The 26,472-nt window shown below is 36.7% G+C and overlaps 1 protein-coding gene across 3 annotated transcripts; it reads right to left on the bottom strand.

Moving 5' to 3' along the window:
- Positions 1-1,583: 1,583 nt before the first annotated feature.
- LOC126819632 (thyroxine 5-deiodinase-like) lies at positions 1,584-24,682 on the bottom strand. Of its 3 annotated transcripts, XM_050547767.2 has the most exons (14): positions 23,278-24,682; positions 22,540-22,651; positions 18,164-18,310; positions 16,954-17,166; positions 15,663-15,713; positions 14,178-14,319; positions 13,559-13,629; positions 12,723-12,797; positions 9,950-10,017; positions 9,123-9,252; positions 8,141-8,193; positions 6,946-7,043; positions 3,899-6,640; positions 1,584-3,128 (listed from the first exon to the last, which is right to left on the bottom strand). In XM_050547767.2, exon 14 carries the CDS (start codon positions 3,112-3,114, stop codon positions 2,380-2,382), a length of 735 nt encoding a protein of 244 aa, XP_050403724.1. In that variant the 5' UTR covers positions 3,115-3,128; positions 3,899-6,640; positions 6,946-7,043; positions 8,141-8,193; positions 9,123-9,252; positions 9,950-10,017; positions 12,723-12,797; positions 13,559-13,629; positions 14,178-14,319; positions 15,663-15,713; positions 16,954-17,166; positions 18,164-18,310; positions 22,540-22,651; positions 23,278-24,682; the 3' UTR covers positions 1,584-2,379. The 3 variants fall into 3 exon arrangements, with proteins under 3 accessions (XP_050403724.1, XP_055956590.1, XP_050403723.1); XM_056100615.1 differs by having other exon boundaries at positions 1,584-6,640; XM_050547766.2 differs by lacking the exon at positions 1,584-3,128 and having other exon boundaries at positions 3,725-6,640; positions 23,278-24,646.
- Positions 24,683-26,472: the final 1,790 nt, after the last annotated feature.

Below are 26,472 nucleotides of genomic sequence, written 5' to 3'. Positions count from 1 at the left end.
GAATCGAGTTGGTCACATGACTGACTCGAGTCGCATCACGTGACTAACCCGTTTACTCCCGTTGAGCGGAGAGTTAAAGGGTTTGTCACGTGACAAAATGGCGTCCTATACGCAAAAAGGCCTGTCTCTCGATTACATACTGACGTCGTAGCTGTTTTGATGTCATGTGACTACTCGGACCGTTCGGGATGTTTCACCCGGGTAAACTCGGCAATGGAGTCGACTCGAGTGACGCGAGTAAACGACGAAAACCTTACCTTGCCTGGCAGCCGCTGGTTGTATAACAGAATAACAGGGTACATGTACATTAAAATTAAAATTCTGAATCTATAAAAACGTGAAACGTACCTAGGCCTATAGTTGTAGTTACCTAGCTTCAATTTGACAAAGTGGCGTAATACTGATAGGGGAAAATGTGAACTTGTTGCTTTTGTAGCGAAATATAAGTGCAATTTGTCTGAAATCAATGACAAATAATAATTTCTATAAACATTTAATACATCATAATGCACATCTTCATTATCTCGGTTGATACTGAACAGTAAGAGACATTAAACTCCGCTTGATTTTTTTCTCTTGCCACTCCCTTACAGAATTATTTAGTGTTTGCCATAATATGTCTATTTTAGTTAGAAAATTACATATTTATCGATGATTTGTTTCAGTTCAAATATTTGTTAGGAATTTAGCCTCAAAACTTATTTGAACTAAAGGTTTACAGATACTAGTAGAAATGCTGTAACGGGAGAACTTATACAGCCCCTTGTTGGTTATTCAATCCGATTTAGTATGTTGAATCAAATATCGTTTCAACTATTTTTACGTCCCATCCGAAAGTTTGGGCGCTGCCCTTTCCACCCCCACCCTGTACCACAGCCAATTAAAGAAATCATAACTTTACTAGAGGTTTACAGCTAAATGTAGTAACAATACTGTACATTCTAATTTAGACTGTGTGCCATGATAATATTTACATACAGGTTTAGACTGTGTGCCATGATAATATTTACATACAGGTTTAGAGTGTGTGTCATGATATTATTTACATACAGTTTAGACTGTGTGACATGATAATATTTACATACAGGTTTAGAGTGTGTGACATGATAATGTTTATAGGTTTAGACTGTGTGCCATGATAATATTTACATTTAGGTTTAGACTATGTGTGCCGTGATATTATGTATATAAAGGCTTAGATTATAACACCCCCTGTGTCATGATTTACATATAGGTTAAGACTATGTGTGTCGTGATAATATTTACATTTAGGTTTAGACTGTGTGCCGTGATAATATTTACATATAGGTTTAGACTGTGTGCCATGATAATATTTACATTTAGGTTTAGACTATGTGTGTCGTGATATCATGTATATAAAGGCTTAGATTATAGCACCCCCTGTAAAATATGGGATTACCGTTAAAAGTGTCTTACTTTAATTAACTAGTGAAAATTGTGACAATTCGTCCACTGTCTGCTGACACGATTTTCATTTGATCTTATTCAGATTGATAAAAGGAAGGCAGCTATTGTTTTACGACAATTTATAACAAAAACTCCCAGGTATAGTGTACATGCAATATTAGCATGAAGATTTATTTTACAATTTTTATTTATAATACAAATTTAAAGGAGTTGTTTCGTAATATCTCAGTAATATGGCGTGATGCCATCAGACATATTAATTTCACTTCTTTGTTAATATGTTATCATAAAACGTCATTTTCATAAGATGAAACGAAACTCTACTCATAAAATTTAATGCTGTTTTAGAGTATTTGTCCTTTAGAGTAAGAGTTAATTGTTATAATCAGCACTTACTAACATAATTAATATGTCGAATTTGTTAAAATTATCATCAAAATGTTACAAATAGGGTATATACTCGAACCTTTATTGTGGGTAGTAAAATCTATCACAAGCAAATTACATAAAATAGAACCCTTTCAACGATCTAATTTCGATATATAGTTCGTCTACTTTACATAAAGAGCTGAAAGTTCCCAGTATAATAGTTTAAAAATAGATGGCGAAAAGGAATATATTGAAAATTTCAGTCGAATTACTTTATTCTGAGTGAAGTTTAAAAAACAGTGTAGTCTCGATTTGCATTACTACCGTTGTTACGATAATAAACAAAGTCTCGATTGTCCATTTTTAAATTATTAAATGCCGATCGTGTTTCAATCCGTTCAAAATCACAACCACCTGATATTCTAGAGATTTCATTATGGCTTGTCAGGTGAATAAATGTATAATTAATAATTTATATAACATGTGAGACTAAAAGAAAGATCTGCAAAAGATAGATTTAGCTCTTACATAATGCATCTTTAATATGCAATGAAATTTAAGTAGCGTTATTGGGCATACATATTATTTAGCAAAATATTTAATCAACCAGCTTTCAACTTCTTCAACGTGGTATCCCATCGGCCCCCGCTCTCCTTGGTACACAATAGCGCCATCTAGAACGATATAGAGTCGTTCATATAAACCACCATACCAAGCGCATGCATCATTTTGCATGTTATCCAATACCACGGGACAGTCGATCCCAGCTTTCAGTAGATAACTAGCCGCTTTAATTCGGTCAGCTAGTTTTACATGTTGTGATACATCATAATTATTACTGAAACACCATCCATCGGCGGGATGAGCTTCTTCTATATAAACCGTTAAAAAGTCACATTCATTAGCAAAGTCTCGTACTATTTCGTTAAATTTCCGTAACTTTGCCATAAACGGTGGTCAGGTACAGCTTCCAAAATTTAAGACGAGTGGTCTGCCCTTTTTCATGAAATCTAGCAATAAGTGTGTTTGAGACCCGTCTGCTGAGAATACCTTAGGATTTGGCGCCTTCCCTCCTGGATCGGCTATTTTCCATATGTCCAAATAGCGAGATCGAAACATCTGTTTAATGCAAGCCCATGTGTATAAACTTCCTGTCCAGTCTTCTTCTTTAAAACCCGTATCGTCCATTACACTTCCAACATGACTGATCATATTCCGTTTAATTGAAGGAAATAACAATGACAAGAACAACATAAAGCTGTGACGTAATAGCTCATACATCAATAGTAAAATATTCCAGTATTGTCTCAACGCCATTATTTACATCTATTCTGAAAGCGAAAGGAAATGTTGGACTGTTTTCAATAATTGGCATCATGTTATCTGATCATGCAATATCTTCAATTTAGTTTCTTTACGGTCACGTTTGAAATCGACACCCCGATGCAGGACCACGTGAATAATTATAATGTATAGCCCCTTAGATACAGGATGACAAATACCAGGAGATAGAATGTTTTACAAGCCATGTCCATACCCATTCACTTGAAACATACTAAACATGTTATGGGCCTGTCACACTATAGCGTTTTATAGAGAACTTATTCCGACGTATGAAATATCTAACACGCTGTCGCGTACCTCTAACCTACGCCTAACGTGTTAGCATTACGTCGGCCGCGTTCGGCGTACAACAACTTATACCATGGTATTTCAGCGTGCTCGTAACTTGTTAAAAACGTACCCATAACGTATTCAACGCACTCCAGCTCGGAGCAGAACAGTTGGACGTTAAACCCCATTCCATTTCCACACCAGCGTGTTTGCTAAATTTCTCATACGTCGGCTATACGCCAATGTGTGACAGCCCCATTACACCCATTTGTGCATAACCGTCTAAACGGAAGTGATTCATAAAATAAATAAATTCATGTTTACTCTATGACTAAAGAACCACATTGTAATCTTTATTTTTTGCTGTGAATATTAAAGACATTTTATTATTGCCCTTCTAGCCTTTATGTCCATTCATACCTGTTCAATTTTCAGCTTAATGTAATATTTTTATCTATAAAATCAGATTATAATGAGAAAGCTATACCTGTATTCACCTACGACGATATCCTGCTTTATTAACGCTTAAATCAATAATGAGGCTACTGAATGCTATCAGTGAAGTACTAGATTTTTTGACCTACTAACGGTCGTGTGTAAATAATCCCAGTCATATAAATATTATGTTACAGATAAAATGGGATAATAGCCAAAGTAGATAGCTTTATTATAGATAAAACACACTTATTTATTAATACTCGAAAAAGTAGGACAATGTTGGTGTCACGGACAATATATTTAACTGCTTATCGTACCGTATATTTTAAATCACGATTTCTCAAGTCCCATGCCCAGATTGGTAACATCAAAATTTGATTTATGTCCACGCCCGTCAAAATTAATTAATTTCATGTTCAAAATTGGAAATTAAATGGCTAAGACGGGTATACACCATACAGTGTGCAATGAAGGAAATTTTTCCCGGACAGCGGCGCTATGGCCCACTCTTATATCGAATTCCAACTTCCAATGGGTCTTTTGTGGCAATGCGTGCATCAAAGGTGAAAATGAACCCCTTACAAATCCTCTCTCTAGAAATAATAATGATATCGCAAGACATCAATAATTAAGAGATTGGAGTGGTTTAAAATTCTAAAAACTCCTCGGATGTGCTTCTGATAGCCTGGATATTTCACAAGTACATTATTTAAATATTGTTTGTTGAAATTATTCGAGAATCGGTGGATTTTTTAATGTTGATCGAGACCTTCGTGAATTGATTTCAAACGTACAGTCATCGTTAAAAAAGATTACTTTAAATACGTTGAAAGTTGATGAAACTGGATCGGAATGTTTCTCAGTATGTTCAACTCTCCGTGACAATAAATTGGTCTGAGAGACTAATAAACTTATATATTTGTATAAGAATATTACACTTCTGGCAGATATGGTAATCCATACAACTAATTAAGAACACTGTCCTTCCAATGAAGACCTTGATGACCTTTTTAAACTTAACATGGCTACTTATTTACTTTGTTGTCTCAGAAATCACGGAAGTCACTCGGTTGTAATGTAACCTACTGTACACTATGCTGCCCTACAAAAGAGAAAGGCAGTATATATCTGCAAAATAGCCATTTTGAGAAAATAGACTTTAAAGTTTGTCACTTTCCCGCACTAATAGTTTTTAAACAAAATGATGCCCGATTTTCATATATTTCTCTGTGGGACTGAGATAATGCAGATACTGCCCATTTTAGGACTCTGGGCCATTGCTGGTGCCCATAGTATAACCCAGGCGAAAAGCAATATATGTTCTCTAATTGTTTCTATGATGAACGGACGGTTTACAAACTGCATATTTAAGCATAAATATTCTTCTAAGCATAGTTACTGTTTTTCTCCATCGTTATACCAGGGGAATTTACATTTAATGCCAACACCTCGTCTTAAGCTGGGGGTCACGGTGGCTAAGTGGATCAGACGCTGGCTTGCTAGCCTGGAGGTCGGGTGTGCGATCCCTGCATTGGCCGAAAAAGTTCATCCAGATTTTCCGGCGTGATTCCCCCTTGTCAGTGATGCAGGGCCTGACACGTACAGCTGTCTAGTCATTCGGATTGGACGAAAAACCGAGGTCCCGTGTACACATTGGCGTCAAGATCTCTTGACAGTTGGAATTCGATGTAAGAGTAGGCCGTAGTGCCGCTGTCCGGCAAAATTTCCCTCATAGCACACTGTATGGAGTATGCCCGTCTTCATTAGCCAAGATCGGGACAGAACAGTAAGACGTTAAACCCCATTTCATTTCATTTTGTCTTAGGTTGTCAGACAAGTACCAAGGAGAACGACAGTCTCTTCACCTACTGCTTTTATCCTCGGCAATTTATATTTACTGCCAAAATCTCGCTTTGGGTTATCATAGATGTATCAAGGAGAACGATAGTATCTACATTTACTGCTCTCCTCCTTGGTTATACCAGGGCAATTTACATTTACTGCCAAAGTCGACACTGTATATCTCTTTACCGAATTGAGATACAGCAATGAAATTTGTACGTGTGATAGATCAGCTACTGTTGATCACAACGATACAGCACGGCAGTACGAGGAAGGCCCGGGCGATCGCACCCCATTCTGATCGATTAACTCCAGCATGGGAGACTGGCAGGGGCTCAAGCGACTTCCGCTTCCATTTACAAAAAGGGTTTGACGGTTTTCTCCTCTGGTATTCTTTCTTTCATTCATTACCCGAAGGCCGCTTTTTATATTTATATATAGAGTTGTATGAAATGTTCACACTCATTCGACAAAACAGGTTGACTGCTACATATCCTAATGATTTGAGTGGCTAAGGCCTGATTTCCACAAGTATCATTGACTTCTTGGGTAATGCATGCAACTTTGCACAATAGTACTATGATATATAATGATCATAAAAATATGGCTCCACAAAATGACGGGCCCTGGTGGATGACATCTAGAATTCCAAAATGGTCATCAAAACAACCTATTTTTGTTCAATTCTATTGGGACAGCAAACTGTCTAATAGTTTAAAACGTTTGATTTGCAGGTCTTGTAAAACTTTGACTCCGACTTTAATTATTTGCATACCAACAGTATTGTACATTGATTGTCTCATGTATGTTTATTACAAAACAAAATTGTTCAGGTGTTGTCGAATATCCAATACTAGTTTTTTTACTTCTATTGAGGTACTGTTCTTCAACGTCCGTTCCAGTATTTCTTTTCCGCCCTCTTTTACCAACAAAGGACAGTACCTATTTGCTGTGAAAAAAAGAGAGAACAGATCAAAAGTTGGTAAAAAGAAGGCGGGGTTCCAGGAGATCCACGGTACCCTTCACAAGACAAGTTTTTCTGGGCTTACCCATTTTAAATTTCACTACAGCTAAAATATTTACTTCAAATTATAATTAGAAAAAGTAAAGAATCTTAGCTAAGGTACTTCCATCTCGTTTCTACCCTAAAGCCAATTCAAATGGCGATGTTTGTGGGCGTACATAAATTACGAAACATTTTTAGCAGATTATTCTGAATATATTAAACTTAATGAATGTTATTAATTAACTAACCATAGTAACCACAAACATGTTCAATGGCCCATGCAGCCCACAATTGTACAGCAGGAATATGGTAACATTTTAATAATTGAAAGAGGGGACAAAATGATCTGAAATATAACATTAAAAAAAAACCCATGAACTTTAAAATGTAGCCACAGGCATGGGTGTAAAGATAATACTAGGACTAAAGAGATAAATATTTACACGACCGTAGCCAACGGAAAAGTAAATAACAAAGACATAGGGGTTTCTATTATGATATACATTTAAAAGGAGTGGTCGGTAACTGTAGCATTTATAACGCTGCACAATAAATATAAAGACCATATTTAATCAACATGACTGGCTACCGGTCTATATAAATGAGTTATTAATATTAAAGCTTTGATCCATAAATTCATTTAGATTTCGTTTTCATTCAATAGGTGGTCCATTTGTAACTTGCGTCAAGCAAATCTTCAAATAATACAAACGACATTTAGTTGAATTATTCTACCCCCATATTAGTCATATAGGGTATTTAGAAATGAAATGAAATGGCTAGGGTTTAAAGTCCTACTTTTCTACACCAACCGGGATGATGGAGAATGGGGGTATTTAGCTATATGCACAGGAGTAGGCCTCGCCACGCGACGACTACAGAGGTGTTAAATCTTAAGGGAAATAACCTCTCCTGGATTAACCATCGCCCTAGCATTGTTCTAGAATAATTTCAAATACACTGGAAATTACCGGAATTTATTGAGGTTTATTTTTTATAAACTGGATTATTTTTATAAACTGGATTATTTTTTTATAAACTGGAATTTTTACTGAAACTGGATTGGAAACTATCAGGCAAATAGAATATTTTCAAACAGCTAAATGGCTATATACCACTATCTACAACAAATTCTTGTTTCATGACATACAAATTCCGAAAAATCAGAATCTTTGAGAGATTTCGAGGAAATTGTGGACTGCAGATGTTCAGGTCTTCAGTTCCGAAAATTTTGATAGTCACTAATTATAGCTCTTTTAAGCAAAGCCATAATCGGTACCTGCGTCTGTGTTTCAGGACATTAAATGAGTTGGAAAATAGGGATGAAATTCGCATGTGAAGCAATCCTAACAACTAGGCCTTTGCTCAGGTTTCCGAATTCTAAAAAGGGGTGTTGGATATAACCATGTAGAAAAATGAACACATGTACGAATAAAACCTTACTCATATTTCACCAATCCACCTCTGTGCTTTTCCCAGTTCAAAACTGTGGTCATCTGAAAACATGGAATAATGGAAAATCAGGGCACCAAGCAATACATTTTAACAAATCACAGATAATCCCTTGCGTCTTTGGATATAAAAATTATGCTGATCTGCCAAACTTAGATTTCAAAACTCTATACAAGGCAGACAGACCCATTTTTATAGTCCCCCCAAAAAACACAGAAGCGCTACAGAGGAGGGCCTTCAGAAATAATGTGATGACATCAATCAGATTTGGATTCTTTAAAAAAAAAATACATGGGATTTGTCTCGGTCAATACCGGTATCGAACCCTGGACCCCAAGTTTTCCGTCCTTCAAACACATGTCAAAGTTGTCTTCTGGGAATATATTTGGATATATTAAAGCGAGAATTTCATATTTTCTAAGAAAGTCAAAACATAATTTATTTCTATGTCTTTTGCTCAATAGGTTGTCAAGTCACTATTATACGATCATAGGTATCATTATCACACTTATAAAATCATTCACACCTGAAATAATAACACAATTACCTCCCTTGTTTTTCTATCCCCCGCCCCCATGGAATAGCTATCTTCAAACGTTTGAATTTGAAGTTGAAAATGATATTTTTGCCAATTTCTCAACTGGCAATATTGAATTATAGGATTAATAGGATTATTCTTTAACAAAGTAGTACTGTTTATAGATACCATCTATTTTAAGGCTTTATTTTAATAAATTGTAAAAATATAACTTAAAAATATGAAATTCTCGCTTTAAGCTTCTGAACGCGACCTATGAGATAGTTCTCAGCCTAAGAATTTGTCTTTCCTTCCTTTCAAGGAATAATACATTAGTTTTAAGAAGCAGCGGTATTTCCTACACCATTTCGGGTGTAGTGTAAAACACGACATGATCTTCAAACATTCGCCAAATATTAAAAAATATATGAAGATTATACAAAATAAACAACTTACAAGTTTATCTGAACAACTTTTTTGTAGAGTTTCGTTTGTTGTCCAAAGTTCATCACCACCGCTTATTAAATTTGCTAAAATGCCAGCCGAGGAATAACCGGTCAGTGGTTGGTCTGAATCCAGTAGATGTCTACACAAAGCATGCAAATAAATCAATTAATAAAATAATACATTTCAGAGCACATCATTTGGCATAAAGAAAAATCAAAATGCATGACGTGTAAAATATTTAATTCAAACACTAGCTTCTGTGGAATAAAGTATAGCACATACTTATGGAAGAATAATTACTGATTTATTTAGGCGACTTTTCGAAGAGTATTCTCTCAACGTTTTCAAACAAGTACAGTAACAAATTTGTAGGGCAATCATTTATAGACAAGTAATAACAACAAATCAGAAACCATGCATGACAACAACAAGATCAAAGGCATGAAAACAACATGATCAAAGGCATGGTTTCTGATTTTTTGTTATTACTTGTCTATAAATGATTGCCCTACAAATTTGTTACTGTACTTGCTTGAAAACGTTGTGAGAATACTCTTCGAAACGTCACCTAAATAAATCAGTAATTGTTCTTCCACAAGTATGTGTTATAGTTTATTGCTCTATCCAGTTACTAAATTCCTCTAAAAGATCATTAGCTTCTGTGGATTTAAATTCATTTGGTACCCCCATAAATGACGCGCGAAGTCCCCGAGTCTCATTATCCACTTTCTAGCTAAAGCTTTTAGCTGTACGGAGTCTGGCATATCTACTACTTTTTGCATTATAGTATGACAGTTTGTCGGATCTGGTCTCCACAAATGTTTTGATATACTTACGTAACCAGTTCAATAAAATTGTCTTTCATAAATTCCTTCCTTAACTCTTTAACCTCCGCGATATTATTCTGAAAGACAAGACACGACTAATGTGATTTATTCCAATAAAATGTTATCAATATCTAATTCAGGGCTATGAGAATACTGCAGAATGCGGGATCGTGGTTTGTATATACCTAAAATACTTCGGTAGGAGAAATGTGTATATTTACACAATAATAGTTAAAATGATGACATATCAAACAGCACCAACTCTAAAATCAATATCAACAAATTCCGTAAATTATAAACTCTAACACAAACTTTAAAAGTACACATATCTACCGAAAGAAACCACGGAATGCATTCGAAATTTGGTAGAGTTCTTTATTATGCCTAGTGAACATTCTAGTCATACTTTTACAAATCCACTAATTTGTCCAACAGTACGTTCACAAGAGTTAATTTAAACGCTAATCGGAAATAATTTCAATATATACCATCGAAATATTTGAAGATGTATAGTATAATAATTCCAAAATATACAACTGATTTTGTGAATTTTGTTATGGTTCCTTCTTGAGCTATAATCAACAAATATTTTCAAAACTCCCATGAGAGTCTTTTCCTGTATCGAACATATAAACGGCGTTCGAAATTTATCATCCACAAATTGTGTATTGTGCTACATTTACAATTGAAAAACACTCAGACGTTCCATCGAGAACTTAGTCTCGTTTCGCATTCACTAACGTTAAAATATGACCGGAAAAATAACACTACAGAATACATTTGAATATGCAATTGAAATTGAATTGTGATAGCTTCGGTTCTTTCTTTTGATCAAATGAACAGTCTAGATATATTTAAACGGGCTAAACTTGAATCATGAAACCTGGACAGTAATCATAACTGTCAGTGAGCTTTGGACAGTCCAGCAGTAATATTACTAATACATCAAAGCCCCGTCTGGTGCATAATACACACGGTTTTTGTTTTATCAAAATAAGAAATTTGTCTGCGATATCACCTCGGTGGAAGCGGACGTAAAATACAACTAACTCACACACACACAAAATACGAAATAGTTATATCCTAGTGATTTTCACTGACAATATTGGTGATATTTTAGGATAGGCTTTTGTTTGGACTATATATACTATTCAAAAAAAGTAGGGGATATTTGATTTTGGGGGCATAATACTAAAATATGCAAATGACTACGAAAAAAGTCACTATAGAACCTAACAGAAGAAACATGTCCAGTTACATGTGACGCCCAAACGCACCAATAGCTACCGCATGGAATGCAGGTGATGCTTGGGATCATCATGGGGGTCCAACCCAAGATTTGCACGACTCTGACTTTGAATGTTACAGTCATTGTGGCATTGAATTCCAGGGTGGAAACATCAGTTTAATTGTTTTAGTGACCAGAAAACAAATTTTGATATGCGTCGGCTTACCCAAAATGAAAGGTTACGTGCCCTTGGCATGCTACAGATCGGCACAACACAGGCGGTTGTGGCGCGGACGATGAATGTTTCTCAGTCTGTCATAAGCAGGCTATGGTCCAGATACCGTGATACACAATCTGTACAGGACAGACCACGCTCAGGTCGACCAAGGGCGACAACTCAAGCCCAGGATCGATTTATCCGTACCTTGGCCTTGAGAAATCGTGTCATCACAGCAAATCAGATCAGCGCTCGTCTTCAAACAGACACTGGTGTGAGAGTGAGTGGCCAGACGATTCTGAATCGACTGCATAGGGGTCACCTTCGCGCCCGACGTCCTCGCGTGATCCCTTGTTTGAGAGATCATCACATTCAGGCAAGACGTCGTTGGTGTAGGGATCGTCAACACTGGGATAATCGACGCTGGAGCAATGTGATGTTTTCAGATGAGTCAAGGTTCACTGTTGATTTTTTGGACAGACGTAGGAGGGTGTGGCGTCGTCGAAACGAGCGCTTCCAAGACGTTAACGTCATCAGACATGATCGATTTGGGGGTGGTTCTGTTATGGTGTGGGGAGGCATCACTGTTGCTGGAAGAACGGCTTTACATGTTGTTGCAGGGCGTGTTACAGGCCAGTACTACCGGGACAACATCTTGGCAGTCCATGTTGTGCCGTTCGCACGACGTCATGGCCGCCGTTTCATCTTCCAGGATGACAACGCAAGATGTCACAGGGCCAGGATCGTTACAGGTTACCTCCAACAACAGAACATCACCACATTACCTTGGCCAGCACTGAGTCCCGACCTCTCCCCCATCGAGCATGTCTGGGACATGCTTGGACAGAGGTTACGTCAACGTCAACAACGTCCTGCCAATGTCCAAGAACTTGCTGCTGCGTTGCAACAGGAATGGGACAATCTGGACCAAAATGACCTTAGACGTCTCATTAGGAGTATGCCACGTCGGATCAATGCTTGTTTGGCAAACAGAGGAGGATTTACCCGTTACTGACTTGGTTGTGATGCTGTGGTAACTTTGCTGTTTGACCCCGGGTATCATTTTACCGTTATAATGGTCAGTCTGTGCCTTACTTAGTCTAACGATCATTTGGAATAAATCGATGAATGTGAACTTCATTTCATTTTGTCATTTGTTTCTTCGTCAGTTTCATTAGGTGACTTTAATAACACTTAAAAATCAAATATCCCCTACTTTTTTTGAATAGTATAGTTGTACTCTTAATGCACATACATATAGTTTGTATTTATTATGTTTTTTTAGCCAATCAAATAATGGGATATTTTGCCGTAAATAAAATCACATATATACTTACAAGTGTTCCTAATGCCGCATTTATTATAGAACTGTGGATTTCGTGCAGTTCATAGGGAGGATGTCCCGAAAGTACCTATTGGATATCAGAGATGGAGAATATTAAAATATATTAGGCATGACAAAGTTTTTCAAATATCTATTTAGGTTCTAAAGGATTAGAGACCACAATTATTACAAATGTGTCTGTTTTCTACCACTCGGTTACTAGATGTTTTGGCTCCTTGTAAATAAAAAAAATGAAAAATGAAAACGTGAATATTTTATAATACATGTTTTGAGGTCTCATCAACACAATAGTTTGGGTTTTTAAAGAATAACACATGCTGATGTTTATTTCTATGGTTTCCTTCCAATATGGTGGAAGAGGTATGTTTTCCCTGTTCCTGCTGTTATTTTACATGTACACCAACGTATACACGGATGAACCTCAGCTATACGTACAAACGATTAGACACACTTATCTTGTCAGCTTTGGACAACTGATCACGAACTAAAAAAATTTACGACGTTCTCCTCGACTCTCTAGTCTAACCATAAAGGGGTTCATAGGGTAATGGCAACGTTATGCAAAAACCTTTCGATATTCTCAGCGACCCGGTTTAATCGCAAACCATTGAAATTGGCTTTTAATTAAATAGTCACAATTTACACTTGGTGCTTAGTGAAATCCATGTATTTACTGACCCCAGTGGAAAATTACTAGTGAAATTAAAATCACTAATGCATGAACTATTGATCCAGAAATTGTATATGGTCGTTTCGTGCATATATCACCTTTCTCCTTTAATATACACAGATTGACACACGTGGAACGAGTATAAAATATAATTTCACCTGTAACAAATCCATCAATACTTCCATACCATTTTCACGAACAATAATTTTACAGTTTCCAGGAGCTTCATCTAAAGACGTAAAAAAGAAATTAGAGTAGTTTTCGAAATAGTTTTACGGCCATTTTATTGAAAGACGGTGTATCGTTTAATTGATCGCCAGGTTTCAATTGTTTTGGTGTTCCGAAATAAATCCAACATTTGAGGCGATATTGAAGTTTTGAATAATGGTGTACATACATCGACACGAATAGAGCAATGCTGGGGACTGTAGGTTGCGGATATAAGGAATTAAATTTTAATCAGGAGAAAGACAATATCTCTCGACACTGGTTAAAACGGTCAACATATTGTTCCATGAGATAATCAAATTTTTCGTGGTTATCCAGGAACCACATTAAATAACCTACATTGGTAACAATACAATATGTTACTTATGTGAATTCTTCGAATCAAGCCGTATCAGGATATAATCCGGAAAAGTGCACAACACCCGTTACATTACTTAAAAAAACCAAATGATGCTACATTTTCGACCTGTTTGTCAACAATAGCATCCGAACCGAAATACAGCAGAATATAAAAGATTAAATGCTAAGATAAACAAAGAAATTAGATACCCGTTACATTCCAAAATATTCTGGTAAGACATTTCAGTTCTTCGTTGAACATTCTACGAGTTATTTTGTGTTTAATATGGCGCATCAATGTTCTGATATATCCACAATTCTTTTCATAAAACGGCTTTTCATCGTTGAACATCTGAAAATAAAAGGAATCGTCGAAATTTAGACCAGTTATTATATTATGCTTTCAACATAATTTGGGAGGAGAACTGTTCTGTTGGTGGTGAAGTTTTGACTTCGTTTCGAAAAAGTGACTAGGATCTTTCAAATGATCAGAAGAATTTATCAAAATGTGAAATAAATATTGTTTACTGGTTCAACAAGTTGCGGATGAGTGACACAGAAGCCCATTTCAAGCCCATTAATGTTATCTGAGTGTACTCTGTGTTTTGTAAATAACGTCTGTTGGGCTCCAAATGAGCTAGACAGAATACGCTTAAAAGGGCACGGTGCTTCATACATTTTAAACACAAAAGTAGAATAAGCACTTTTTGAATTTCTCAAATGATAAGGCATCACAAGCCGAGGGGTCATTAAACTGTAAATGGTGCAAACAATGACGTTCATGTTCCATCATAGTTCTGGAAAGCGTAGTGCAAGCAACAGCCGTGATCAGGTGTGCATCATGTTATGGTAGCTAAGTCTCTAACTCAATATCATCTAAAGTCTTCGACATTTAAAACAAGAATTATTTGTCAATTTAAATCAACATTGATGTTGTGATCTTACCGGCGGGAAAAGATGGGCTTTTAATATCCAATATTTAAGACAAAATACACATTTTACCATTGGTACACGCATCGTGTACCATAATGCGTTTCAGCGTCGTTTGTAACAAGTGACTCGAAAGACAATGCTAGACATATTCCAAAAGTCATGTCAAACGGTGATTGCCATTCGATTGAGACAACTGGTGTATTTCGCCGGACATAACTGATTAGAAATTATAGTAAAAACAGAAACGATTGAATGTAAATCAGTTTATATACATTCATATTACATTGTTATATGCGTTGGGATCCATTTTATATGTCCCAAAAATTAGTGATTTAGCTCCGTTAAGTCATATAATATGAGACATGAAAGTGCTCCGATTATCTGGACGGCAACCCTTTACATTTGGTACATCTCTGTGCAATAATGGATTGATACGATACGCCTGTCAACTTGGCGGTTGAAAAAGGCCGGTTGGGAACCAGGTGGAACTTCAGACTCTTGATGATCACTGATCAATATCACATATTGCGTTTATCATGTTGCTTGTCGCGACAGGGTGCATGATCTAGTACCGTCTCTAATTCATGTTACTGTTAACAGTACATAAACAACCCAATAACATATTGCTCAGATTGCAACTGTAATTTCATGATCGAGATGTAAACATGCAAAACGCAAACAAAGTTATGTTTCACAGTGACGTGATGCTGTAATAATGCTGCAATTATTAAGAAGTATCTGGCAACAATGAAATATACATACCACTTGTTTTAACAGTTTCACAAACACTAGATTATAATACCTGTTATCAAACTAAAAAATAAATACAATACTAGTGATCTATTGCATGGAACCATTACCCTTTTTGGAACCACGTCAAACATTCTTGATAACACCTCCTAATGCACAAAGGTAATGTACTGTAGTATACTGAATTTCAAATGGCAACCTGCAATGTTTACATAGTAAGAGGCTTTCGAGGACCTCCTTATATTCCTACCAGCAGCAATGTCGACCATGGTCGGAAACCCAAAACTATTCAAGATTCTGTATCTCATCCACAAGTTTTAAAAGTCAAAGCATTAACGTGTAATACTATAGTCCTTGCGACCATATTTTATCTTTAACTAATTATTTGGTTCACATTTTCTACAGAGTCAAATCACACGTACTTAATGAATGTGAAAGATATATTTATATATTAAAAATAACAATGACGTATTGGTCAAAAGGTCAAACGTTACTATTGTCAAAATATCCACCAAATTCTATCTTGTTTATGACATGTGTTTGGTAGACCAAATAGGGTAATGTTTCCCGCCCCACCCCCTCTAGTCTTTGAAAATAGGAATGTCTTTCCATATTTGGTCAGTCTATGACGCACAAAACTTGGGTGGGGGATAAACGAGGGTGTTGAGCGAAGTTCATCAGAGCTCACCTAGATATTCCGAGCAGCTATCATCTATGCTTTATTGAAAACGAAGAACATCGAAGCCTTGAAGCAGTTTAATAATAAAGTTGTAGAAACGAACTAACATGTAGTTTTATTTACGATCACAAAGGAAACACAACAAGGAAGTCCGATATTACGTTGTAAGAAGATAATTCGGAATTTCGATAGGATTCATCCTTGTAATGTTTTTTTCGTTCTAATAATAGGTCGTGTTTCCGCTTTAATGGACAGTCCTGTTCTGTTTTAAAATGTGGTTGTGCATCCCCGAATGTATTAAGATTCTAAACCAGTTAACCCAAATGACTAACATGTTGGGTGGGATGACATCCACCCCTCAAAGACCAAAGACAACTTTCCCCTGAGTTTCAGTTCTAGGCTTGCAGTACCCCTAACAACACAGGCTTGTTAACAAAATTGACTTGATTTTGCGAAGTTTGTAAAATTGATTACGATTTGGTTTGATAATAGATAGCCAGTGATTTCATATCTAATGATGATAGACCACTCGACCACTTGACCCCCTAATCCCCATCCTATATATATCAGCACGGGGACAATTAAATTTGATTGTGTATTAAATTATATCTAAACCATACAAACCATTCCAACGATGATAGCCTTTGACATTATCTGTAAAACACATTCTACGGCTTCTCGTCGACAAGTCGGATGAACCCGTAAACAATTATCATCCTCTAGTAAGTTATATATACAACTAATGGCTTTAATTCCCAAAGCATATTCCGTCCCCTGCTGCAGGGGATAAACCATTTCCCTGTGAAGTACATTCGCGTGTATTGACTTGATGATCACCTATAAAAGAGCAGCAAAAACGATAATAAATTTCACGGAAAACTTGGATTTTAAGCAAATTTTATAACGATTTGGGATACTTTAAGAAAGCTAACTCAAGGGTTAATCCTCTTCTGACCCCATTGAGAAAAAATGGACCCCTGTCGCTCTTAGGAGTATACAGGCGGCGTGGGCAGGTTTTAGCAAAAAGCATTTATCCGATGTTGACGAAAAGAAATGGGAATACTCGTATCACAAAACAAGTTTCCTAAAAGTTTCAAAAACATCTGATATATAACCGGAAGCAGTATGGTCAGGTTTCGGCAAAAAGGGGCACCAGTCTAAAATAGTAACGCGATCTTGACGACAGGAAAAAGTATCCTCTTTGTGACATAATACAAGTTTCCTGAAAGTTTCAGAACAATCTGACAAGTAGTGTGGACATTTCGGCACAAAAAGGGCTTAACCGTAAACATGTTAATACGATTTTGCCGAAAAGAAATAGGGATCATCTTCGTGCCATAGTACAAGTTTCCTAAAGGTTTATTCAACAAAAAGACAAAACCTCTAGCCTCTAATGCGCTGCCTAGAAGGTGTGGGCGCACTGATGGACCGAAGAACCGCCGGACGCACCGACGGGCGGAAAGTCTTATTGTAATACCACATTAACGCGTTGGCAGCGTTGGCGTATAAAAATGCTATTAATTGAGAGATAAAAATATAGCTAGATAGGCTTGTAACAGCCAACTATCCGCTCGAACCCCTTTAAACATATTAACGTCCAATATTACATTGGAAAGGCGTTCGGCATGAGACGCTGTAAATGTGATTAAGAATGAACACATTGTTCCAAACCTCATAAGTTAGTGAGGGAGAAAAGTTTCAGTCGCTACAAACAATCGGATTTTTGTGCCTGTAAATATTTACATCCGGATTTGCTATCTAATTTTTTTACCAAGTAGTGAGACAAACCCGTATGATAAAAAAAAACAGCAGTCAGTCAGCAAAGGTTACTTACCCTTACAACTTCTTCAATATCGTCCCAACCGGTGCCATACTGGCTATGCATATATATTGCATTCATGGATGACAACAGATACCCATACCGATTTCTGTACCTCTTGAGAATGTTTATAATTTGCTTACCATTGCCAAGTGCCGCAAACTAAAATAGATTTCAAAAAGCATCCAAAGCAATTGATGTAGCTCTAAAAAATAAAACAAATGTTAGACATCTCCTTTTGTTTAAAAAAAGCTAAACCTCTTTGATTTGAGTCAAAATAAAGTACTGAATTAGGTTCTAAAAGAAAGCGGAAGTCGGCTTGTTTACTGCATTTAATTGCACTTCTGGTTTACTTTGTCGACATTGGCTATAGTAGGGTGCCCCAGGCACCCAAAAGTTGAACTCACCAGAGCGAATATTCACGCACAAATGACAAGTGGTTACAGGGTAGACACGCAGCACGAGAATATTCCGGCAAATGGTATATTAGGCTATAAATTCTAAATAGCCATCGCGCGTGAAATTTTCTTAACGTCTACGATTCTGAATAACAGTAATATTTAGCTTTATTAGGTTGTTCCATCAGCTTTAGGTTGTTATATCCTTTTGTTGTTTGTTTCTAATTTGCTTTTTTAGGTTTACTACAATTAATATCTCTGACGCTCTCTGGTTAGGCTAGAATAATACATTTTCCTTTAGCGTTAACAAGGTTCTAAAAACAATTGTTGAGTTGCCTAACGTAGGAGTTACTAAATTAGATTTATTGATAAGGCTACGACAATTGATATCCAAACACTGAGGGCTACTAAAGCAAAAGACAGTTCGGATAATATCATTACCTTTGTCGCTACTCATAACCCCCAACATCTCAAATTCTTTAAAACAATGTACGTGAGCAGGACAACAGGTGCGAGTTTTGTAGGGCCATGTGCAGTAGCAGATCTAGATGGGGTGGGGGTGGGGGGCCAAATCTAGGGCGCCACCCCAGCCACAATCCCACCCCACAATGAATGTCAACAAAATACTGGCAATAACATTAAGCGTTCCGGTAGAACATAGATGGTATTGTATAATTATATAGTTGTTTGCCGATCGTTGTCTCGCTGGAAAGCAGTTTTATTTAAGTTGACATACAGTTTATGTCATATATGATTGTGCCTATAACACTGAGCAACCTGAGAAAATTTTGAAAAATTGAGTCAATATCTTGGCATTTGAGGTCATTGCTGGGAGAAATTCTTGTGGACGAGAGGACCAGAAATGTGAGTCAATTGGACAAAATCTCGAGATCTGCCCCTGTCAATTCCGCCTGTTTTGCAAGAGTTGACAGAACTTTTGTATAGTCTGACGCCCCACGACCCACACACCAGTGCCAATGGTACTACTAACATAACTAGGCAGTTCAGTATAACCGTGAATATGATAGTGCTGATCCAGTATAAGACGACAGAGGAGTGGAAGAATGATGTTATAATTGAATCGAGCGCCGCAGGCGCGAAAAAATTTTTAGATGTGTAACCGAGCTTTTAATTTTTGGGACTGGGCCTGACAATTTTAGTCAATGTCATGGCAAATGGATCCAAATTCTCGTTAACGAGAGGATAAGAAATGGGACAGAATCTTGAGGCCTATCTGTCAATGTCGCCTGTTTTGTGAGAGTAGAACTAACAATTCTACAGTCTTTTGACCCACGACTCACTCACTAGTGGTACTACTAACTGGGCGATTCACTGTAACTGTGAATATGATAGTGATGAGATAGTATAAGACAGAGAAGGAGTTGAAGAATGATGGCATAATGGAATTGAGCGCCGATATGTAACTGAGCTTTTAATTTTTGAGGACTGGGCCTGAGGGCACTTTACCTCAATGGGGCGCTTACTTGGTCTCTGAAAGTGAAATGCCCTGGACTTTGGGGAGAGATTTTGCAGAATTCTGATGGTCAGAAAACACCCCATTAATTCATTTAGTCTGAGACCGATTGCGGTGCGCACTTTTTTTTTGAGACCGACTATTTTTTTGCCATGGGGTGAAAAACATTTTTTTCAAACATGATAAGTCGACAAGGTTATTTTATACTAAAGTTTTGCGTGAGTAGAGTGACGTGTGCAGTGAGCACTTATTTTGATACCGACTGCCCATATCTCACGACTGACTGCACTGATTTTGCGACCGACTAGTATTTGGAATCTATTCTGGCATTATTTGTTTACCTCATTAATTCATTAAGACGGCGATGCATAATTTTGAGACCGACTGCAGTGACTGCACTTATTTTGAGACCGACTATTTTTCTCCCTGGGGGAAATTTTGTTCTTAGACCTACATACTCACAACAGAATAAGAGTGAAACACATTAAGTTGACTAAGTTATTTTATACTAAAGTTTTGCGTGAGTTGCGTGACGTGTGCAGTGAGCTCTTATTTTGATACCGACTGCTCTTATTTTGCGACCGACTGCACTGATTTTGCGACTTCTTTTATTTTGCGACCGACTGCACTGATTTTGCGACCGACTATTTTTTTCCTGGAGGGGTGTACCACCCCCCACACCCCCCACATTTACGCCCCTGAAACCAGTGTTGAAATCAGTTTGTGTCGGCATACCTTTTTTTTTTATCTTTTCATCATTTACCGTGAAACAAAGTAGTGCAGCTTTGCGGTTGTGTTAATAATTTTTTATACATATATATATATATATATATATATATATATATATATATATATATGTATATAAATACTAGCAGGATAGCCGGCTTCGCCCAGGGCCCAATATCTGTGACCTTGACCTTCATAAATCATGGTCTGAAACATTCACGGTGTAATGCTCTTTAAATTGATACCTCATTTGTGGGGACGGATCGCGGCGACGAAGTGTGATGGGCGAACATACATACACACCGCCATCTTTGATTTTATTTATATAGATTGACGTGTTATAATTCGCGAAATATTTGGAAACATTTATTTACGGTGGGGTACCCTATCGTAAAAATTGTCATCCCGTAAAACAAATCAACATGCCATATCAAATGACGCAAATAAAAGAGGTTTGATCAATTTAAGACAACTATTTATAATTACACGATGAATATATAGAGACAACGTATTAAAGGGGGAGACCAACGATTTTCAACAAGGTTTCCATATTGATAAATAATCCCTTCTGTTACAGTTTTTGTAAGCGAGAAATTATTTTTTTATTAAACCGGAAGTGGTGTAGTTGGTTCAACACGCTCACCGGTCTCTATAGTAAGCATACAGATTTGGCTAAGTTTGACTATTAATTTGGATATTATAAATATGGAATTGTGTGTGGGTGTGTGTGTGTGTGTGTGGGTGTGTGTGTTAGTTGTATTTTACGTCCGCAATTCATGGATTTTTTTTAACGTTTAATGCATAAATCCGACGCGTTCATTCACTCGTACTGAACAGTAGGTTGTAGAACAGTACGTTGTGGACCAATTGACGCCACACAGCTTATTGTTTACATCACGACGTCGTGGGGTTTTTTGACACCCGGCAAGTGAGAGACATTTCGTCTGCTTTAATGTTATGGTGCGTGCTGAGTCTGCTGTTAGCGTTTTGATTTATTTCAACGGGCTTGTGGCACATATATATTCAAATAAATATTAAATTTCCAAAGTATGTCAACGTCAGACACCAACGTATCGCAATATAAGATATCTCTTCTATGGGTCTACAGTAGTTTACAGATTCGAGCTCAGCCATTCCCAAGAGGAAATAAAAGAAAAAAAGGAAAAGTCGTTTACCTAGACATTATGTGCCAAAAAGCACGTATGTTATATATTTCGCATGCCCATAAGTTTGGTCTGTTTATGTTGAGAAACACTGTCAGCAAGCACAAAAACAACGAAGCAGACGAAATAATGTCACTTGCAAGCTGTCAAACAAAACACGTGATGTAAACAATTAGCCATGTGGCGTGAATTGGGTCACACCATACTGTTCAGCATGAATGAATTTACACGACGGCTTTGTATACTAAACGTTCAAAAACCAAAAATTCGTGTTTATAATATCCTCATTAACAGCCCATTTGTTCAAATTTTTGACCATGCGACCTACTGTTATATAAATTCCAACTGCTAAGGTTTCTTATACGTGCACTCCACGTGTATACGGGACCTCGGTTTTTGGTTCCATCCCAACGACTATACGTTGTCCCTTGATAGATCCTCTGTCCTGCACCACTAGATCTCTGGGTTAACGAGTTGACGTCTTTCTCACTGAGCCACCGTGGATCCCAAGTTTTCATTACCTTACACCAGCTATTTTCAATAATTAGACCAACGCAAACTGTATCCAAGTCATCTTCGCATTGGAAATTGAACACGTTTAAAGAATTATGTTAAAAGTGCTATGCTTACCGTCAGATCTGGATATGAATCTTGTAAAGCGTTCAAAAACTCGTCGCTGTATTTAGTGTCACTCTCCACTAATCCTAGGAATTTCATTTTACTATGACTTTTTAAATAGAGTCTGCAAATATATAAATACTTAATTCATTATCTGATGATAGGCAGATTTAAATATCCTTTGTCGTTTCATTATTTTATAATTTCTATGGGTTACAAATTTAATGTATTAATAGATTCTTAAAGTATTGATTCTCTTATTTAATTCTACGCCATTTTGAAAAATAATATCCTCAAATGAACGAATATAGAATAGCAGTAATTAATTCTATTTCGAGCCATGGGTTAATTGCACGGAATAGTAAATACTTCCTTAACTTTTGTTATATATATAGGGATCATAGTGTCGTCGAGTCTTTATAACTCTGTTCTTTTAGCCTAAAATCACAGTTCGTCATTAATGGACTATTTAATTGGTTATTTTATGTTATAAGAAAGCCAGTGGAAAAATAACAACTAACAAGAAAGGCGTATTAATTTAGTTTTAATAAATAATTAGCACTGTCAGGTTTTTGACGGGGTTGGGATTGAGGTGTGGGTGGCTTTATGGAAGTACCACTGTTATTCAAATTCAGACCGAAATCGGGGGGTTTTTTTAGAATAGAAGTCATGATCACACCTTGTTATGTTAATCTAATTTTTATTCATATTTATTCCAAAGCTCTATAAAGAAAATATTTTTACCATTACCTGATAACATCTTCTGGAACACAATTGTTTGATATATCCAATGAACTCAAACATGGGTGGGCATCTTTGGTGGTCATTATTTTTACTATGGCCAGATGCATCGGTTCAGTGAAAAGTAAAGATGCTACGTCCAGATACACTAGCTTTGTTAATTCTAATAAAATAGAACCCGTTTTTTCAGGGTCACTGACCTGAACACCAAACATTGCTAGTACCTTTATATTTTCTTTACATTTTCGTAATGGTGATACATCAGTGACTTTGGTCAGAGAAATATCAATATTTTCCAAACAATTTAGTTCTCGAGCAATCACATCTAATCCCTCATTGTTGAACTCTGTGTCACTAACATTTAAAGACCGAAGCGTTCGGAGTTTTGATAATAGATCAAAATTGTTGTTTGGTGTAAATAATATCCCCTCTACGTTTAGTGTCCGCAAATTCCTTATTGTCCATTCTCCGAGGCACTCTAACAATTTGTTTATATTTATTTTCGGCTGGTGTACAATTTCAATGTCCAGTATTTTATGTTTCTTCAGAATACCTAGTGCATCCGGCGTTAAACCAATGGCATTTTTGATTACTAGTCTTCGTAATGTTGTGTTTTGTGGCTGAAAAATCTTAATGGTACTATCATTCAATTTTCGTATATCACTGAGTCTTTCTAGTAATTGTTCGGAAATATTGTGTGGAAGGTGCACATCTGGGTCGCTGAAGGCGTATTGGATGTTTGTTGTTAAAGTAGGTCCAAATTCATTACGAAATGTATCCCCAGATGTGGAATCAGGGCCGCTGTCTTTTAACAGCTGATTTGGTTGACGTTCTTTTTTAAGTTCTATGCTGTCTAGTCTGTTGGCTAAATCCCTGTCGAGAGGTTCCTCTGTGTAATCATCACGTCGTGCCCCAGAATTTGATGACTGCAAACGGCACACAGACTGTATATTATCACAGATGAAACAAATACAAGATGAACGGAGGGTATTTGGCTGGGCATACATTTTGGAATATCTGATATCTTACCCGGAGTCATTAACACATACACCTGTCGAAACCAAGCTCTTTTTCCAACCGCTATACTACACAAAGTTATGTATTAGTTAAAAGAGACTACAATATCTCGATCAAAGCAACAAGTCCCTTTTCACCTTACACATAATCACAACAAATCAACAAGGAAGTATTATATCGCTAACCGGACCTTAAAGCCCAGTAATACATTCCATGAATAACACAGTTTACATTGCTACGGTTTTTTTTATTGAATCGATGTTCGGCGGAATAATCGATATGCTAACATTATTGTTTACCTTTTGTTTTGGGTTGGGTTGTATGTCAACCTGTTTGTGCCGTACTTAACATCGAACGTCTTGGTGACCTAGACTTCTTAATCATAGTCATATTGACATATAAATAGATCTTATGTATTTCTATGTCCATAGTGATTCTGACGTCAATTTACTATATATAACCACTACACCTATAAATTTATAATGACATTTACAATACTTTGCTTATCGTGTTTGGGCATGTTCAGTATATTGATTAACATAAATAGTTATATTCTCGAGCTTATAGTGGATACTTTGTAATATCAAATTTTATAAAAGGCTACAACACAAAATGTTCGTGGGTGTCTGGTGTTGTAATTTGGTGGAAATTTGGAAAAATGTGCATCCCATTTAGAAATGTCTAACACTAGTATGAAAATGTGTTGTTTTAGTCATATCCCCCGTCCCTGATTAATCTGGATTACGTTGAAAGTTAATGGAGCTGGATCTAAATGGTTCTAATAATGTTCAACTCCGCGCGGCAATAAATTGGCATTTGTCTACTGCGAGAGACTAACAAACTCTAACTTTGTAACGAAGAAAGCAGGAGTCGGAGGTTATGCTGGGGAAGGAAAGAACCGTAGAAGGTCCCGAGATGACAGAAAACCGATGCCTTTCTGACCAAGCATAACGGAATACGAGTGCTTTATCAAACTTATAAACCATTTGAGACACACCCGAAATTGATCTTTGATAAAAGAAAAATAACGAATAATAATAACTTGATAAAAGTTATTATCTTGTTAAAAATAACTCTAACACTAACCCCTAGGGGTTAAAAAAAAATCTCAGTTCAAGTTATTTATTACAACACTGGTGCGAAACAACAGACGGCAAGAAGAGAATTTCTTTTAAGACTTTTAGATTTAGTTTTAAGGCTTAAAATGATATATATTTTTACCCATATATACCCCAAACTTAAGACAAAGAAATGTTGGTCGCAAGCCTGGTGATTTACGAGAAATTTCAGATAGGAAATTTCGACTGAATAATGATCAAATGAGACTACAAAAATTCTACATAGATCCTAGTTACTTAATTTCATGGAAGCGGTTATTTTTCCTCAATTGCCTTTCTTTTGCTGTTTTTTTATAATCCCACATTTTCATGTAGATGTATTATGCCATAGCCCCTGGACGTCCGTCCGTCCACAATTTGTTTGTGGAAACTCAACAGGTCACAATTTTTATCCGATTTTAATTTTGACGAAACTTGGGATATAGGTCTGTCTCCCTAAGCTCTCGGTTCCTTTCGATATTGGCATATATCGGACCATAACTTCCTGGATCATGGATCCTGATTGTACGCAAAATCACGTTTTAGCTTGTGGACTCTCTAGAGGTCACAATTTTTGTCCAATATTTTAAAAAACGTATAAATTGATCACCGTTACACCGTTTCCTGTAAATTGGACCAAAACTGTCGGATAAAATGGACGCCCCTCGTATGCAAATAATGTAATAAATATAGCATATCAAGGTTGTGGACCTTCTACAGGCCACAATGTTTATCCGATTTTGATGAAACTTTAAATTTATGTTTTTATCACAAAGATCTTTGTTCCTGGTGATAATCGCGCATATTCGAATATAACTTTCTAGATTATGGCCACTGATTGTTCGTAAAATCACACGTTTAGCTTGTGGACCCCTTCGAAGTCACAGTTTTGTATTGAATTTCTAAAACAGTTTAAATGTGTATCCCCGTTAAAAATCAATGAAGGTTGAGTTTGAAATTTGTAAAAATCTGACCGAAACTGACAGACAAAATGGCCGCTCCTTGTACACAAGGTTGTGGACACTCTAGAAGTCTCATTTTTTATCCGATTTTAATGAAATTTGAAATGTATGTTTATAATCTAAAGATC

The sequence above is a fragment of the Patella vulgata genome, chromosome 4 (genome assembly GCF_932274485.2).
Source record: "Patella vulgata chromosome 4, xgPatVulg1.2, whole genome shotgun sequence".
NCBI lineage: Eukaryota > Metazoa > Mollusca > Gastropoda > Patellidae > Patella > Patella vulgata.
This window is presented reverse-complemented; position numbering and strand designations above follow the sequence as displayed.